The 17265-nt window shown below is 37.7% G+C and overlaps 2 protein-coding genes, 2 long non-coding RNA genes and 1 pseudogene across 5 annotated transcripts in view; 3 read left to right on the top strand and 2 right to left on the bottom strand.

The window, feature by feature from the left end:
* LOC139820713 (uncharacterized) overlaps nt 1-10154 on the top strand; it is a 54218-nt gene extending 44064 nt beyond the window's left edge. The window contains exon 2 of the long non-coding RNA XR_011734095.1: nt 9127-10154. This is a non-coding gene — a long non-coding RNA (uncharacterized lncRNA). The remainder of the gene's footprint in view (nt 1-9126) is intronic.
* On the top strand, nt 143-1906 carry Rps26 (ribosomal protein S26). The gene is made up of 3 exons (XM_071791173.1): nt 143-298; nt 1230-1538; nt 1822-1906. Exons 1-3 carry the CDS (start codon nt 296-298, stop codon nt 1852-1854), a joined length of 345 nt encoding a protein of 114 aa, XP_071647274.1. The 5' UTR covers nt 143-295; the 3' UTR covers nt 1855-1906.
* Nucleotides 1943-3739, bottom strand: LOC139820709 (PEST proteolytic signal-containing nuclear protein). Its single transcript, XM_071791172.1, has 3 exons — nt 3581-3739; nt 2655-2857; nt 1943-2539 (listed from the first exon to the last, which is right to left on the bottom strand). Exons 1-3 carry the CDS (start codon nt 3615-3617, stop codon nt 2297-2299), a joined length of 483 nt encoding a protein of 160 aa, XP_071647273.1. The 5' UTR covers nt 3618-3739; the 3' UTR covers nt 1943-2296.
* LOC139820225 (brefeldin A-inhibited guanine nucleotide-exchange protein 1-like) lies at nt 3849-8639 on the top strand (annotated as a pseudogene).
* A 3265-nt stretch (nt 10155-13419) lies between the features above and the next one.
* On the bottom strand, nt 13420-15174 carry LOC139820376 (uncharacterized). Of its 2 annotated transcripts, XR_011733954.1 has the most exons (4): nt 14528-15174; nt 14342-14451; nt 13959-14231; nt 13420-13887 (listed from the first exon to the last, which is right to left on the bottom strand). It is a non-coding gene; the product is annotated as an uncharacterized lncRNA (long non-coding RNA). The 2 variants fall into 2 exon arrangements; XR_011733953.1 differs by lacking the exons at nt 14342-14451; nt 14528-15174 and having other exon boundaries at nt 13959-14315.
* Nucleotides 15175-17265: the final 2091 nt, after the last annotated feature.

Raw genomic sequence — 17265 nt, forward strand, 5'->3', positions numbered from 1 at the left:
CAGTTAACGACACAAGTCGACACAAGCGTCATTCTATCTTTGTTGCTCACTAGATGTTGAAAAGAGACAGAATGACGCTTGTGTCGACTTGAGTCGCTAAGTGAAAAGCACACATCGCGGTTTATATCGATTTGTCCAATAATCGTGACGTAACAGAGCACACTTCTTTTCTTTATTACACCATGGCCGGAAGTGCGGTTGTGTGGATCGAAACGGGTGAGGCACTTCTATCTTGCATTGTAGTGTCATTGGGTGCTTCCGTTCTGGACCTCTTCTGTGTAGTTCTCGATACAAAATGGTAATACGGATTGTTTATCACTCACAATTTATTCGAATTCTCGCACTATGTGTTTCGCGCACACGACATTTCCTCGATGTCACTAAGGCCGAACATGGGTCGCATGTTAGAGACGTAAATTTCGCGGTGGATTAACATCCTTTCGCTAAAGCTGCTCTTCCCCCTCTGGGCTACTGGCCATGTGGTCGCCGCATTATTTGATCGTCGCGAAGATATAATGAGCGTTGAATCTAATCTTAAGTTAATTCTAGAAATGCAGGCAAAGTACGTTCGCGATTTATCGTAAAAATCGACGGGAGCGAGGACTCGAGAGCGAATTATATCCTAGCCTAATGTCGTGTGTGTATCACATGGTGCATGTATGGATGTTAGTGACAACTTTTATTATAATTGATTTATACTACACACACACACACACACACAGCCACACTCTTGGAATGAATGAGTTTTCTGCTAACGTATTATTTTCATCTTAATTGATTTTGTGAATGGTTCAAACAATTAGGTACAAATACTACGTTTACACGAGCGTTAGTTCTGTAGTAACTTACGATATTTTACTCCGCGTAAACGAGTGAATTATCGTAAGTTACTACAGAAGTAACGCTCGCATAAACGTAGTATATGTACCTCAATTATTTGAACCATTCAGAAGGCCAATAGGATAAAACCAACAAAAAGCTTTACACTCATTCAGTTCCAAGATATTCAGAAGAAAAAGGGTGCCTAATAATTTTGTCAATGGCTGTATATAACACGCATACTATATATCCAATTTATATTATGTTATATACTATACAATATAATATATACTAAATATATTCACATTCATATGATTGAGCCACTGCCACAAACAGTATTTATGACCGTTGTGTTTCTGACACGCTACCTGCGTTAATATACATCTAATTCATTTCTGTTTACTTGTCAGACTTGTAAACGCAGGAACGGTGGACGTGCCAAGCACGGTCGCGGTCATGTAAATCCAGTCCGCTGTACCAATTGTGCTCGCTGTGTCCCCAAGGATAAGGCCATCAAGAAGTTTGTCATTCGTAACATTGTAGAGGCTGCTGCCGTCAGAGACATAACCGAGGCCAGCTTTTATCAATCATATCAGCTTCCCAAGTTATATGCTAAACTTCATTACTGCGTCTCCTGCGCCATTCACTCCAAAGTGGTGCGGAATAGATCCAAGGCGGATCGTCGTATAAGAACGCCTCCTGTTCGCAACTTTCCAAGGGTAATTGTCTATATAAATAGATTTCAGTTTGTTTAATTGAGATAATATATTAAAAACCTGTAAATTCATGTTCTTAACTTGATCTAAGTTGGAAGCATAAGTAAACTTGCTTTATGAAAGTTTTAAATGACCATTTGTAATAAAATTGTACAATACAACAGGGTAACGTTTGACGATTTCCAATAAATTTACATCTGATCACTTTGCTCGTATGAGTAGATATAATGATTTTATAATTACAAAATCCATAGCGCAGCGTACATATATTATTTCTTGTTTCCAGGATCTGCGCCAAGGTCAACAGAACAGGAAATAATTTTATTATGTAAAGTTAATTTTTCGATATAAATGAAAAATTTTAAAACTAATTTGGAAGGATGCTTCATTTACCTAACATCATAAAGTACAGATCAACATTATTTTTATTATTTCGAGGGAGAGATGGGTAAAATATATGTAATGTTTTATTGTAATGCAGAATAATAAGTCACTATTACATGGAAAAACTCGGAATCGTCAGGCTCGTGGAGCGTGAGTACTTTATAGATATAGATTTATCATACATGATTTTGCACATATCATCTAACATTCTCTAGGTTGAGTCGAAATTTTAAATCTGAATTCTGCCAATGAATTAATTACATGTCATAAAAATACTTGCATTAAACTTCAGCAAGAACAAAGTTTCTAGTAAATATTTAAAATTAATGTACAAGTTAAAAGTAATAATTTTTCAATATACACATATATATGTAAAATCATTTGTTTGCTTCCTCCATTGCTTTCTTTAGCGTCTTCTCGAATATCTTTTTTGAGTCGCAGAATCCCTGCTTTGTCTTGCCGAATGAATTTGGTCCAGCTGATGTTGGTGTTTCACGCCCAATATTTCGCATCCTCATCCTCGCTTCTGCTGGCATCTCCTCTGGTTCGTCATCCTCGTCCGCATTGAACACCGAGGCTACCGTCGGTTTTTGTACTGTCGTTGCCTTCACAGTCGACTTCTATACAAAGGAGAGTTTCTTATATGTAAGAGTGGGATTTTGTGCAAGGAAAGAGGTTTTCATGTGGAAAGAAATGTGTGCAGAGCATCAGGGTCGACATGAATGTTTTACTTACGGAGACGGAACCTAATTTAATTTGAATTCCCTTCTTCTGCTCGTTGCCACTTGTCTTTTTCCCAAAGCCAAACACCAACTTCTGTTTCCTTGCATCTGACTGATCGCAATCATCTGTATCGCAGCGTTCCTCGGCTCTGAGCGGCGAGCGGTCCCTATCTCTGTCATCCTCTCTCCTGTCCACGGTTCTGTAGACACTTGACCCTGACAACGTCAAACACTGGCAAAGTTCAGATCAAGTTAAACAAAGTTGACTTTTTAACCGGAAATCTTTAAGCGGGTTATACTTAATGCAGGCAATGCCCTACAAATTCAACAATTAGCTGTCTAAAGCTGTGAAATAAAGTTAAAATGATTTAATTCTATAGAATTACATTATATATATATATATATATATATATATATATATATATAGCATATGATTATTTCATATTTTCTAGAAAATTAATATACATATATGTATAATATATTCATAAAATATTCATAATAATATTCATAAAATGTTAATATAGAAACATCAAGTTATTTTAAATTTTATTTTAAATAGTACCACACAATAATTTTTAATGTAAGTGTGCATACATTAGGAATTAAATACTTGAAAAATTTGACGCAAAAAAAAAGCAATGACAATCGCGCTTTTGGTATGAAATAAATTCTTTGTAAAGTGCCAGCAGTGAGAGACTAGAGATAACCGCGCGATCAGAAGCAATTAACGTCGTTCGTTTCTTTCAAAGAAATTATCATAAGATATCATAAGCTGAAAATCAATTTTCAAGTAATTCGTACGAAATTAATATTTTATACAAGACTGCGTGTCGGTGTCCAATAGTGTCTGCGTGGAAATAACCGTTCTGAATTTCTCGTCGGATTTTAACGAGCGTTATCTACATTCAATGGCAGTGTAATAGATAAAATGAACAAAACCTTTTCTATAATCGTCCCCGGGATTCCTTCTGGACATTTCGTCAATATCTTCCAGACGCGCAGCTCAAGCCACACTTATGCGAAGATTGCGAAGTATACGAGGTAACCTAAAAATCGTTACTCAAAATTATCTGTCTGCCACTGCCGCCAACCGCCAACAGTTGCAAAACCATAGCCTCCTAGGAGGCTATGGCAGAACACGAAATTCCCACGCAAAGTTCCACATTGGCCGCGTTCAGGAAACACAACTGTTGAGTGAGCGCTCATTATGATTGGTGGCACGCTTTCGGGTGCATTCGGGGAGCACGCTATTAGCACAATTATCGTCTAAAACTGTTCGAGGAGACGCTTTGTGGCGCTGTGATATACGATGATGACGTCACTGTAAAGGCAGCGTGACGTCATCACTCGCGCTATTTTCGCTATTATTTTCGAGGTGAGGCACGAAATACCATTGGCGCTTAAGCTGCGTTCGGGGAGCTTGCTATCGCTGTCGCGCTATTGGCTCTTCGAACGAAGTTCATAGCGTTTGCGTTTATAGCGTTAATAGCGTCTCCCCGAATGCACCCTTCGTATGATTCGTATGTATTTGACCGGAAATGAATGTCCGGGAAAGAATCTACCATATAAAATCGTTTGTATTTCGTATGAAGACTTTTGAAGTGCAATTGAAAAGATTTGTGAATCATTCGTTTAATTGTAATTAATTAATTATTTTTACACCATGCATTTAGCCGAAATAGATAAATTAATAAAAGTTTTTATACGGAATCGTTTGTATTTCGTATGAAGAGTTATGAAGTGTGATTAAAAAGGTTTGTGAGTCACCCAGATAATTTTAATTAAATATTTATAAACTCGGTAATTAGCCGAAATATAGATTTTTAGTTATTCATGTTAAAAGAAGAAGGCGCTAGTGTTCCCGAAGGTCCGTCTGCAATCAGAATTAATATAAACCCCCTTGCACAATAGGCGATAGCGATAGCGATAGCGACAACGACAAGGTTGCCGACAAAGTTAAACGTTTTAAAAATTATTTTATAGTGAAATAAATAAATATACAGACTAATAAGCCTGTAATTATAAACGATAGTTGCTAATTAAGTTTGTGACTCATAATTCCGTCTTGCAGAGGACCGAGGACCTCCGTAACGAGATCAAAGATGTACCAGCTGTGCAGGGTGAAGAGGTTATCTCAAACGCCCTGCCACAGCCCAATTGAGCGACTCAAATGTCATTACCGCTGAGAAGTACTTCTTGCCATTTGAATCAGTATGTCAGAGCTAGTCACTACGGATTGTGGTGACACAGCACTGGACTGCCTGCAGAAGTCGCATATAGCCATCTCACTGGCAATGTGCCTGATTCAACGGAGCTTAACAAGTTGCTGATTGTGCGCATTGTCGAGACAATCTGCGGTTGCTTCACCGGTCCACAGATCAATAAGGGTGTGCAGCTGCAGATTATTAAAGCTCTGCTGACTGTAATGACAAGCCAGCATGTGGAGGTACACGAGAGTAAGGTACTGTTATTAAACAATTCGTACTGTTTACAACGTTTACTTGGCATCGCGCAACCTGGTGAATCAAACGACAGCCCATGCGACTCTCACGCAGATGATTAACGTGATCTTCGCACGAATGGAGACTCAGGCGGAGGAAGAGATCGTGAGACTTGATGGGGAACATCAGCAGGAGGGTTCTGTCATAGCAAACGGCGAAACTGAAGCCGAGGTTAGTCCAAAGAATGCTCCTAGTAATGATAACATTGATTCTCAAACAATTGTCAAGAGTATTCTTGACGATGTGGTAAAATCCGTGGTGCCATTGGAAGAGGAAGTCAGTTTGGAGAACGGCAGTCCGGAGGACAACGGTGACGAGGCAGCTGCTGAGAATGACAACATGATAACTGCAAAATTCACCCATGTGCTGCAAAATGATGCAGTCCTGGTGTTTCGCGCTCTCTGCAAGCTCTCTATGAAACCGCTGCCGGACGACACTCCCGATCCAATATCGCACGAGCTCCGTTCCAAAATCTTGTCGCTTCAGTTACTTCTGGGAATCTTGCAGAATGCCGGTCCAATATTGCGCTCTAACGAGATGTTTGTTATCGCCATTAAACAGTACTTGTGTGTCGCGCTGTCGAAGAATGGCGTGTCTTTGGTGCCGGAAGTGTTCGAGCTGTCGTTAGCGCTGTTCCTGGCGCTGCTCGCCCGTTTCAAGATGCACCTCAAGATGCAGATTGAGGTGTTCTTCAAGGAGATCTTTATGAACATCCTCGAGACCTGTACCAGCTCTTTTGAGCACAAGTGGATGGTCATATATGCGCTTACGAGGATCTGTGCGGATGCCCAGAGCGTCGTCGACATCTACGTTAACTACGATTGCGATCTCTCAGCAGCGAATCTCTTCGAGAAGCTCGTCAATGATCTCTCTAAGATTGCTCAAGGTCGTCAAGCTCTGGAGCTAGGTGCATCGCCAAATCAGGTGCGTTATAAGAAAGAGGATGACAGGATAAATGTATTATTTGGAACAGAGAATGTTCTTCGAAACAAGCAATATAAAGTTTTGTTTGTAATATTAGTGTCTTGCTCTTTCAGGAGAAATCCATGCGCATCCGTGGTCTCGAGTGCCTCGTGTCTATTCTGAAATGCATGGTGGAGTGGAGTCGGGATCTTTACGTGAATCCCAGCGTGCCAGCGGATCAGCAACCATTGTCACATCCACCGGATACGACGCCGGAGATCTCACTACTGCGTTACGGCAGCGCTGGCAGCCTCTCATCGGCCAACTCCAGTCTCCAGTCTGACTGGCAACAAAGAGGTGCCGGACTCGCCGGAGCAGTATGAAGTACAGAAACAACAAAAGGAGGTATGGGAGGCCGGTATCGAGATCTTTAGTCGGAAGCCCGGCAAGGGTGTGCAGTACTTGCAGGAGCAAGGACTGCTCGGTACTTCGCCGGAGGACGTGGCCAGGTGGCTGCACCTGGACGAGCGGCTCGACAAAACCGCCATTGGAGACTTTCTGGGCGACCATAATCATAACCAGGTGACGAGGAGAAAACAATTGAAATTAATAGACTATACTAATTATAGACATAAATAGCGACCATGGTTGATCAACTCTAAATCATGTTATGATTATTGCGCGATAATTATGTTAATTAATTAAGATAATGACTAATTTTGTTATACCGTTTGCACAGGTAATGTACCATTACATCGATCAGATGAACTTTGCCGAACGCGATCTAGTAACCGCACTCAAGTATTTCCTGGAGGGCTTTCGGCTGCCCGGCGAGGCACAGAAGATCGACCGACTAATCGAAAAGTTTGCCAGTCGCTATTGCGAGTGTAACCCTAACAACGGCCTCTTCACGAGCGCGGATACAGCCTACGTTCTCGGCTTCTCAATTATAATGCTGTCCACCGATTTGCGCTCGCCGCAGATTAAGAACAAAATGACCAAAGAACGATACATCAAGTATGTATAGCAATTTTTAAAGTTAATTATAATTAAAAAATTATGTTTTACATACATATAATTATTAATATTGAGAAAATTTTATTGTATTTAAGTTTATCTTTGTTAGTATATTTTTATTAATTTTTTTAAATTATATTTTATTATTATTAATATTATGTAATAATTACCAATAGGATCTACGATGAAATCGCTGGCAACGAGATTAAGATGAAGTCGAACCCTAATAATAGCCGGCTCGCCGGCAAACAGCTGATATCTAGTGAAAAGAAACGACGATTGTTATGGAACATGGAAATGGAAGTAATTTCTACGGCGGCGAAGAATTTGATGGAATCTGTCAGTCATGTTCAGGCATCATTCACTACGGCGAAGCATCTGGAACACATGCAGCCGATGTTCAAAATGGTCTGGACGCCATTCCTCACGGCGTTCAGCGTCGGACTTGAAGACTGCGACGATTCAGAGATCGCGTCGCTCTGCTTGGACGGTATCAGGTGAGAAGAAATCGGAGAAACGAAGGAAAATAGATTTATACGGCTGTGCCTTTCGTGCTTTATATTATTTATATGTTATATATATTTTAGATGTGCCATTCGTATCGCCTGCATCTTTCATATGAGCCTCGAGCGCGATGCCTATGTACAAGCTTTGGCAAGATTCACCTTGTTGACGGCTAATTCACCAATTACGGAAATGAAGGTGAAGAACATCGATACCATCAAGACTCTCATCACAGTAGCTCACACCGATGGCAACTATCTAGGCAGGTCGTGGCTCGATGTCGTCAAATGCATCTCCCAGTTAGAATTGGCGCAGCTGATAGGTACTGGAGTACGGCCACAATTGCTGGGCTCACCGTCAAAACCGCACTTTCTCTCGCCATTGGCGAATTTCGGTAATCTCGCACACTCTGCCAGTTCGCACCAGACCAACAATCTCAACTTGAGCTCGTTGGACCCCAGCGTGAAGGAGTCCATCGGTGAAATTAAAATTCCATAGATACACACGTTTAGAAATCGGTGTACAATCAATATATGAAGATGTAATGTGTGATACTAATAGAGGGCATACAGTACGTGCCGTATGTGAGAGCTTTCAACCAGCAAAAGATGCTGAATTCAAGGTGATAGCTCACATGATGCCGGATTTACTAAATGTCGATTAATTTACCAAATAATTACTACGTTTACGCGTTATTATGTAACATTAGCAAAGACTGAATCAGATTATACGTAAAGTGTGGCTTTATCTTTATTTGTAACTCTATTGTACAATTTCACAGGACATCGAAAAAAAAGAAACGTTTAAATATTCTTTATGTCACACGTGCATGGAAAGTGGCCTATTACGCACGCTACACGCGCGTGATAGGCCACTTTCCACGCACTTGCAACATAAAATAGGGTATGCAAGCCGTGCTGGAAGATGAAAATTCACGGGTGCGGAGTTGACGCACGAGCCGAAGGCGAGTCAACTCCGCACCCGTGAATTTTCATCTTCCAGCACTTGTTGCACAAATAACTAATAATTTATGTGTAAACAATAAAGAACTTATAGAGATTGATAACCATTTAGCAGGATAAACTGTGTTGGCGTACTCTTTCTACATGCGTACCTTCCCCAAGAGCCGAGACTCGAACTAGATCCGTGAAAAATATCGCCACTTTCGTTGAGTTTTTGTACAGTTTTACTCTAGGAATATCGCGAGAGAAAGAAAGATTTTTATCTGAATTGATCGACATAAAGAGAGAGCATATAGTAAAGAAGCTAGCTTTCGAGAATTTAAACGCATAATACTTTGTTATACTATGAGCAAATTAGTTTACGTCACTCTGTCCAAGCTTTAATATTAAATTACTAATAATATATCGATATCGGTAGTATAATAATAATACATTTAAAAGCGCTCAATTTAAAAGTAGGTCCTCTGCAAGATGAAATTATATGAGTCACAAACTTAATTAGCAACTATCGCTTATAATTACAGGCTTATTGGTCTGTATATTTATTTATTTCACTATAAAATAATGGTTAAAACGTTTATATTAATTCTGATTGCAGACGGACCTTCGGAAACACTAGCGCCTTCTTCTTTTAACATGAATAACTAAAAATCTATATTTCGGCTAATTACCGAGTTTATAAATATTTAATTAAAATTATCTGGGTGACTCACAAACCTTTTTAATCACACTTCATAACTCTTCATACGAAATACAAACGATTCCGTATAAAAACTTTTATTAATTTATTTATTTCGGCTAAATGCATGGTGTAAAAATAATTAATTAATTACAATTAAACGAATGACTCACAAACCTTTTCAATTGCACTTCAAAAGTCTTCATACGAAATACAAACGATTTCATATGGTAGATTCTTTCCCGGACATTCATTTCCGGTCAAATACATACGAATACGCTTAAGCCACAGTATATACAGTAGCAGGGTTGGGAAAGTTACTTTTTAAAAATAACTAGTTACAGTTATCGTTACCGAGTCAAAAAAGTAATTAGTTACAGTTACTAGTTACTGATTCTCAAAAGTAACTCGTTACAGTTACAGTTACTTAAAAAGTAACTATTAGTTACTTTTTCAGTTACTTTTTTAAAATGTTAAAACAAGATTACAGAATAAAAAGTTTAATTTTAACATGATAATTTTAAACTTAAAATTCTTAAATAAAATGTATTATATATGAAACTAAAATTATATACATATATGTATATTATAATATTATATATGCATATTATACAGGGTGTCCTATGAGTCCTATGACTCGAGGTCCGGGTGTGTTATTGAAGTCATTTAGAGTTGAAATTGTTTAATAAACATTAAACATATCTCCGTAAATGTTCCTAACAGAACCACAACTATTGAAAGTTAATATGAATATTTGAAACATTTTCAAATCCTTAGACTACTTTCTTTGGGGGCATATGAAGTCAGTAGTTTATACAGAACAATCTCGCAATAGGGATGAACTTGTGAACAGAATTATGGATGCAGCAACGCAAATAAGACATTCTCCTGGCATGGTGGAGCGAGCTATTAGATCACTTTTACCTTTTGAAACAGTTTTTTAGGCTTCCTGGGAGAAGCCGCTGATCAAGGCAGCGACATAGACGCACTTGACATCCCTGCTTTCACTCTCTCTTACGACGACTTGGCTACCAGACCTGTGTTTTGTCTGTCGAAGAAAGATTATTATTTTTCTTCGACAGGAGATCTGTCGGTCTCCTCAACCGACAAATCAGGCTCTTCCACATGTACCAATGGTGTTTGAGTAGCTCATCGGCTGGCAATGCATCGAAAGGAATATCCCTGATTTTGATCTCGGTGAATAGGCTTTTTAGCTAATCCGCTGATTGTTCATTGGCGCATTTATATAAAGATGATTACGCTATTTCTTTCTCAGGAATTTCTCATAGAGGTGGGAACTAGCGCACTCTCGAAGTTCAAGGATCTGCTGATCAGCTTTCTGATCACACCCACTTCACCGACATCTAGCCCTCGTTCTAGAAGGCTATCCTGATTATGCTCTTATCTTAATCGCTTGGGCGCAAGAACATAATCTTCGATCAGTGACCTTGGGCTTTTTGCCTGGGTGACTGTCCGACAGATTGGAAATATTGTGGCTTAAAAAAAGACACGCTTTTACGTGTCACATGTTGACCATATCTTTCTCTCTTTGTCCTTTGTATCCGAAGAGTAGGACTTTGGGCTTTTTCAGCCTGTCCTTCTCTCTGCAGCTGCTTTTTATAACAACGTCTGGCAGTGCTGCTATAGTGAACTCGAGTTTTAGTTAGACCCGATTCCGCAACTGGGGACTCCTCTAGTCGTTCGCTCCCTAGGAAAACCATATATCTTGGAGGACTTTGTTTGAATTATTTCAATTGTTAAGGCCTCCGCACAATAAAAAATATAAAAAACAAGGAACAGATATTAGCGATTAGGACTAAAGAATCAAGAATAAAGTTGGATGCACGATGAAAAATGCAGGCAACAGAAACAATGAATAACATAAGCAATAGATTTTATTGGAAGCCGTGTATTAATACTACACCAGCTTTATTCCTGATTTCTTATTTCTAATCGCTAATATCTTCTTTGTTCCTTATATTTTTCATTGTGCGCGGGCCTTTATTGTTATTTCTGGAACAAAATGGAACTAAATTCTATTTTTCGTCCCACAAATACCGCGATCGCACGATTTCATCCGGATAGAGTCGCGAATGTCTGGAATTTGGTTCGTATTCCCGAAGGGCACACGATATCCGGGAGGCACCGTGTGTGACATAACTCCCCTTGCGCCACACAGCAATCGGTATAGTATAGCTTATACCTTGTGTGGGAAATTTCTCTTCGTAGATTGTACTCACAATCAGTTACACCTCTGAGTGCGACCTTATACCTTATACCTTTCCACCATTCCAAGATGAGATAAATCCGACACATACACTATAGATCAGAGTACCTATTCTTATAGGTCTGGGTACCTATTCTTGAAATCGTTTGTTATTAAACAAATTCGTTTTTGGCGCCAATGAATGCCAGTCAGTTGGCGCCACTAATCATTGCGTGTGTAAACTTACCTTAACTATAAAAGTAACTGTATTAAAGTAACTTAAATTAGTTACAGTTACCGAAAAAATGTAACTAAGTTACCGTTACAGTTACCAAAAGAAAAATGTAACGCAGTTACCAGTAAGTTACCAAAAAAAGTAACTTGTAACGGTAACTAGTTACAAGTAACTAGTTACTTCCCAACCCTGTACAGTAGCGCAACTCTCTGTCGGCGCCTTTGATGTTAGTGTTGTCCAAAATAGAGTGCGCATGCGCGAAATAAGTAAGCGCCCACTAGCACCAACTGAACGGCCACGTTCAGGCAGACACAACTGTTAAGTGTCGTCTTATCGACACGCTACGCTGATTCGTTGGATCTAAAAGTATAAGAGCCAATCACGTGCTATTGAGCGGTTTTTTACGCGCCCAACGTCTTTCTCTGAACTTCTTTCTCAATTGCTCTTCCTTTCTCCGCTCTCACTCCACTTTTACATGAAATTAATCTGAATTTAATGAAAATAATGAAGATAAATATTTATTATGTATCTATTAAAAATAAGAAAAAAAATTCAAAAATGAGAAAAAATAAAATTATATAAATGTGATTGCAGATTGAATAATATAAATGTATTGAGGTAAATTATTAGAAAATATAATGTTATATAACATATATTGAACAACCGAAAAGCAAAATATAATATTTTATACATTATACTTATAAGAAAACAATTATAATTATAAAATATTTAACATAAAATAGTTTTATTACATTAAATGAAATAAACGAATGATTTAATTTATATATGCATCCAAAATAAAAATAAGATATACTATATTCATGCTTTAATTTAAAATGCGATAAATGAAATTTTAATTTTAATACGACGATATGTTCCCGGATAGCACGGAAAATTGAAAAGGAATTCTTTTTAAATTCTCGATTAAAAAAATTTTTAAAGTATTTTTTCCGTATATTATTTCTGTCCCAAAACAACTCTTAAGAGTTCAAAAGAAATTCTTTTCTATGTCACCAATTCTGAGTTCTTCTTCAGATACAAAAAAATCACTTTTCTACTCCATAAGAATTCGTAATATATTCGAAATTATGTTTAGATAGTATTCTAATAGAGCTCTATCTAAGCGCTATTTCGAATGCATTGCAATTTCTTATAGAATAGAAAAATAATTCCTTTGTATCTAAAGGATAAGAAATGTATTTACTAATCCATTTTATGTTCTTTCTGATGCAGAAACTGTTTTCGGATAGATTATGAAGGATTCTTTCTTATCCGATGTTACAGACAGAATATTAGGATTATAAACACTGAAATTAGGAATATAAATATAGGAAAATATAAAATAGAAGTATCCATGATACTCCTATATCGATTAATGATTATATTACTAAATTGGTATACAGATTTGAAATATTGTATCATTAATTGTTATAACAAACAATTCGTATAATATGAGCGACATATTTATCGTACATACAGACATGCAAAATAAAATTTTATATGCAAAATAATCAATGTATACCTAATATGAAATATATTATGAAAATATAAAAGTGTCCCGAAAGAGTGGTCAAGTAACGATTCGAAATTCTACAAACATATTGTTACTTCGCAGAAGCAGCGACGATTGTTGTATTTCGGAATTCGGACGCGCTTCCGCGCGTTCCGTTAATGCTTCATTGGATGAGAGCTAGTCTATATGTACTTCGATAGATATGCATCAATCAATTGGCAGTAATTTATGGCTTATATAAAATGTATCTGGATAGAATAATGGACATATGTATTATATTATCTCAATGATTTCCATACGCCGGATTGAGCATTGCGTTTATAAATTTATAAAATTTCTCCTAAGAGCCGTTCTAATCCGAGTAAGCAAAAGTCCACATACAAAAATCCACATACGAAGTTGCAACACCATGGATTTAATAGCACTTTGATATTCCCATTTAAGATAGCAGATACAATGAAAGAATCTATGGATAGATTTGAATATATTCTGTCTAGTCTTAGAAGTGTCGATAGGTTTCCGTTTAACGATGCTAAACTGGTAATAATTTCTGCTCCGGTGTCAGTCTTCAAGGATAATACAACCTGTCTTGTATTTAAATGTAAATTAGGTACACTGAATTTCCTCGATTTCGTTGACACTGCTATATTTTGCAAATCCATATCCGTAGTTTCATTCTTCTCTGTAGGATACTTGCACGTCGTCATCAATAAAACACGATAATACCTAGAACATTGATATAATTTAGAACTGTTGAAAATATATACGAATATGTTATACATTCTTTGTTGAGTTACCTTATTCCGTATGTTATAAAGTTGATTGAGCCGGGATAAAGAGAAATGTACTTTCGTCGGTCGTCCCATTTCAATGAAAAACTAGCGGTTTTTGCCTAGAATCATTTCAGATTTTATTGTCGCAAAAGAAGGTGGAATACCCGTGTCTGGATGTAAATCTCCATGCTTTGTTTCTATCATATAAATTTTGAAATCCTTCTCGCTCGGTATTGCGTTTAGATTTTGTGCATTGCCGAGCGCTAGCTGTTATTGTTATATCGAAACAAGATATATCTATAAATTCCGCAACAATATTAATTAAAATAAAATATTTGATAATATGCCACATTAATATTAAATGACGTATTAATTTTTTGTAAGTAATAAGATGGTATAATACGTACTTGTATCTTTTTAGATAAATGTTGCTGAGAGAATATGTTATCGATCTTTCCGCAATTTACTAAAAATTCAAACGGTGGAAGTATCATATAGTTTCAACCATGGGCCTTCCCTACAAGAAAAAAAAATCATTACTTTAAATATAAATTCTGAATTAAATCATGAAACGCTGTTATATGATAACTTACAAATTGTATTGTATTGTGGAATGCATGCTGGACATTTCAAAATCGACACCACTATCTTTTGTGAAGTCGATATCTGAATCATCTGACGTCTGTTTCAGCCAGAAATTTGCATTTTAATAAGTATTTCAGAAATGTAACCGTTCGTAGACAACGTAGAATCAAACAGCAATTCTTTCTAGATATTAGAGTATCACAGAGTTAGTTTCACAAGATAAATAGATAAACGATATTCTTAATTTAAGCATGACTGATTTTAAGTACAATGATTATGAATAATTATCCTACCTTCTGGTTTGTAACCACTTTATACTCCTAAACTCTTTTCACTTTCATCACAAACGTAGTTATTCAGAGTCTGTCAAACACTTCTAACAGCTCTCAATAGCATTCAGTGGGTAATTGAGCTAATTCTCTCCAAATTTCTGTTCCAATACAGATAGGCATTTACTTAACTGACCATTTAAATTCTGAGAGGGAGCGGAGCAGAACGGAGAAAGGAAGAGCAATTGAGAAAGAAGTTCAGAGAACGACGTTCAGATGGTGTTAGTGGGCGCTTACTTATTTCGCGCATGCGCACTCCATTTTAGACAACAAGAAATCAGGAGAGTTGCGCTACTGTATATACTGTGCTTAAAGGTGAAATTTCATGGGCAGTAAAAAGCAGCAGCAGATCGTACTGATTGGCTATAAAATAGAGAAGTTCTCGAGTTTCTAGAACTTCTCTATTTTGTAGCCAATCAGTACGATCTGCTGCTACTTTTCACTGCCCATGAAATTTCACCTTAAGCCTTGTGTACACGATACTAGAAATCGGTCCGAGTTTCGGTTTAAGCCAATCAACTTGCAGCTCTTACAGAAAAGCAGCAGTTTTATGCTAAGACTCCATAGACGCGGAAACGCCGTGCGGTAGAGTGCGTTGACCAATCAGAAGGCTGCCGCAAGTCGTCTGCGGCAAAATCAAAATTTGTGATTGGTCAACGCACTCTGCCGCATGGCGTTTCCGCGTCTATGGAGTCTTAGCATTATTGGCTTAAACTGAAACTCGGACCGATTTCTAGTATCGTGTACACAAGGCTTTAAGCCCGGTGTCCACGATGCAAGAACTGTGTCCAAGTTTCGGTTTAAGCCAATGAAACTGCTACTTTTCTGTAAGACCTGCAAGTTGATTGGCTTAAACCGAAACTTGGACACAGTTTTTGCATAGTGGACACCGGGCTTTAGACCCTGGCCCTATAGACTGATAAGATTGAACTCACATGGCAATTCTTACGACTCACGACTTTACGACTCGCATTGTAGACTTAGCATTAGGGCCAATTTCACCAACCACGGTTAGCTTAAGGGCCAAAGCACATATGACAGTCGTAGTCGTGGACGTAAGTAACACACAAGCTTTGGCGTATCCTGATCTGTCAGGTCGGGGACTACGACCGTCGTATATCGCTACGCCATGTCATGTGCTTTGACCCTAACCGACGGTTAAAGTTAACAGGATTGACCAATAGAAAGCAGGGTGGAGACATTTCTATTGGTTAATCCTGCTAACTTTAACCGTCGGTTAAGCTAACCGTGGTTGGTGAAATTGCCCCTAAGTATCTTTTTCTAACTCTGCTAGTAGGTCTACAATGCGAGTCGTAAAGTCGTGAGTCGTAAGAATTGACCAATCACAATCGAATTTGAGGAGAATAATCGACTGTGATTGGTCAATTTTTACGATTCGCGACTTTACAACTCGTATTGTAGACCTAGCATTAGAACCAGGAAAAGATGACAGGTAAGTGAGGGCCTAAGCAGAATGGCTGTCTTGGCAGTGTTTTATGCCTTAAGTCTTTGTCTTATGTAACGCACAATACTGTACAGCATTGTGCATTACATAAGACAAAGACTTAAGGCATAAAACACTGCCAAGACAGCCATTCTGCTTAGGCACTTAAACCAAGATTAAAATTAACCTGCGTTGATAGAAATGGACATTAGAAGCGTTTCGCATTTTCAGGGAGCTTTCCAATAAGACGACACAGCATGACACTGTGTCACACTGTGAGTGGGTGCTTATTGTAACACACTTAACTCTTGTAGAGATTGCTATGCTAGGTCTACAATGCGAATCGTAAAGTCGCGAGTCGTAAGAATTGACCAATCACAATCGAATTTGAGGAGAACAATCGACTGTGATTGGTTAATTCTTACGACTCACGACTTTACGACTCGCATTGTAGACCTAGCATTAGAGTGAGCCTACTGTTACAATTATACCCTAGAAGTTTCTCTGAATGCAGTTGTAAATCTTCAGTTTTTATATTCATGTTTAAGTGGCATCATTAAATTATAATTAGAGGTAAGTATTAAAAATATAAGAAATTACAAAAAAAAATTTTTTTTTATGGAAGTAGTTCGCATTCCATTATCGATAACAGCAGTAAACTGGAATAAAATTAATTAACTGTATACCTTTGCTATAACACTGACAAATTGCTTTGTCTAAATAAAAAAAAGAACAATTTTTTTGGCAATAACATTTTTGTGATATATTTAATATTATTTCTTTTGTTCTATTATAGGTATGGATACATTTTTGTAATATTATATATTATTTTTACTATTTAAAATAGATGAATAAAAAAGGAAAGGTTATATTCTGCTTAACGGAAATTGTGCCAATCAGCAGCAGCAGCAGCAGCAGCAGCAGCAGCTGTTCTTCAGATAGTAGCGATGATAATAAACAATCAGATATTTTA

The sequence above is a fragment of the Temnothorax longispinosus genome, chromosome 10, assembly GCF_030848805.1.
Source record: "Temnothorax longispinosus isolate EJ_2023e chromosome 10, Tlon_JGU_v1, whole genome shotgun sequence".
NCBI lineage: Eukaryota > Metazoa > Arthropoda > Insecta > Hymenoptera > Formicidae > Temnothorax > Temnothorax longispinosus.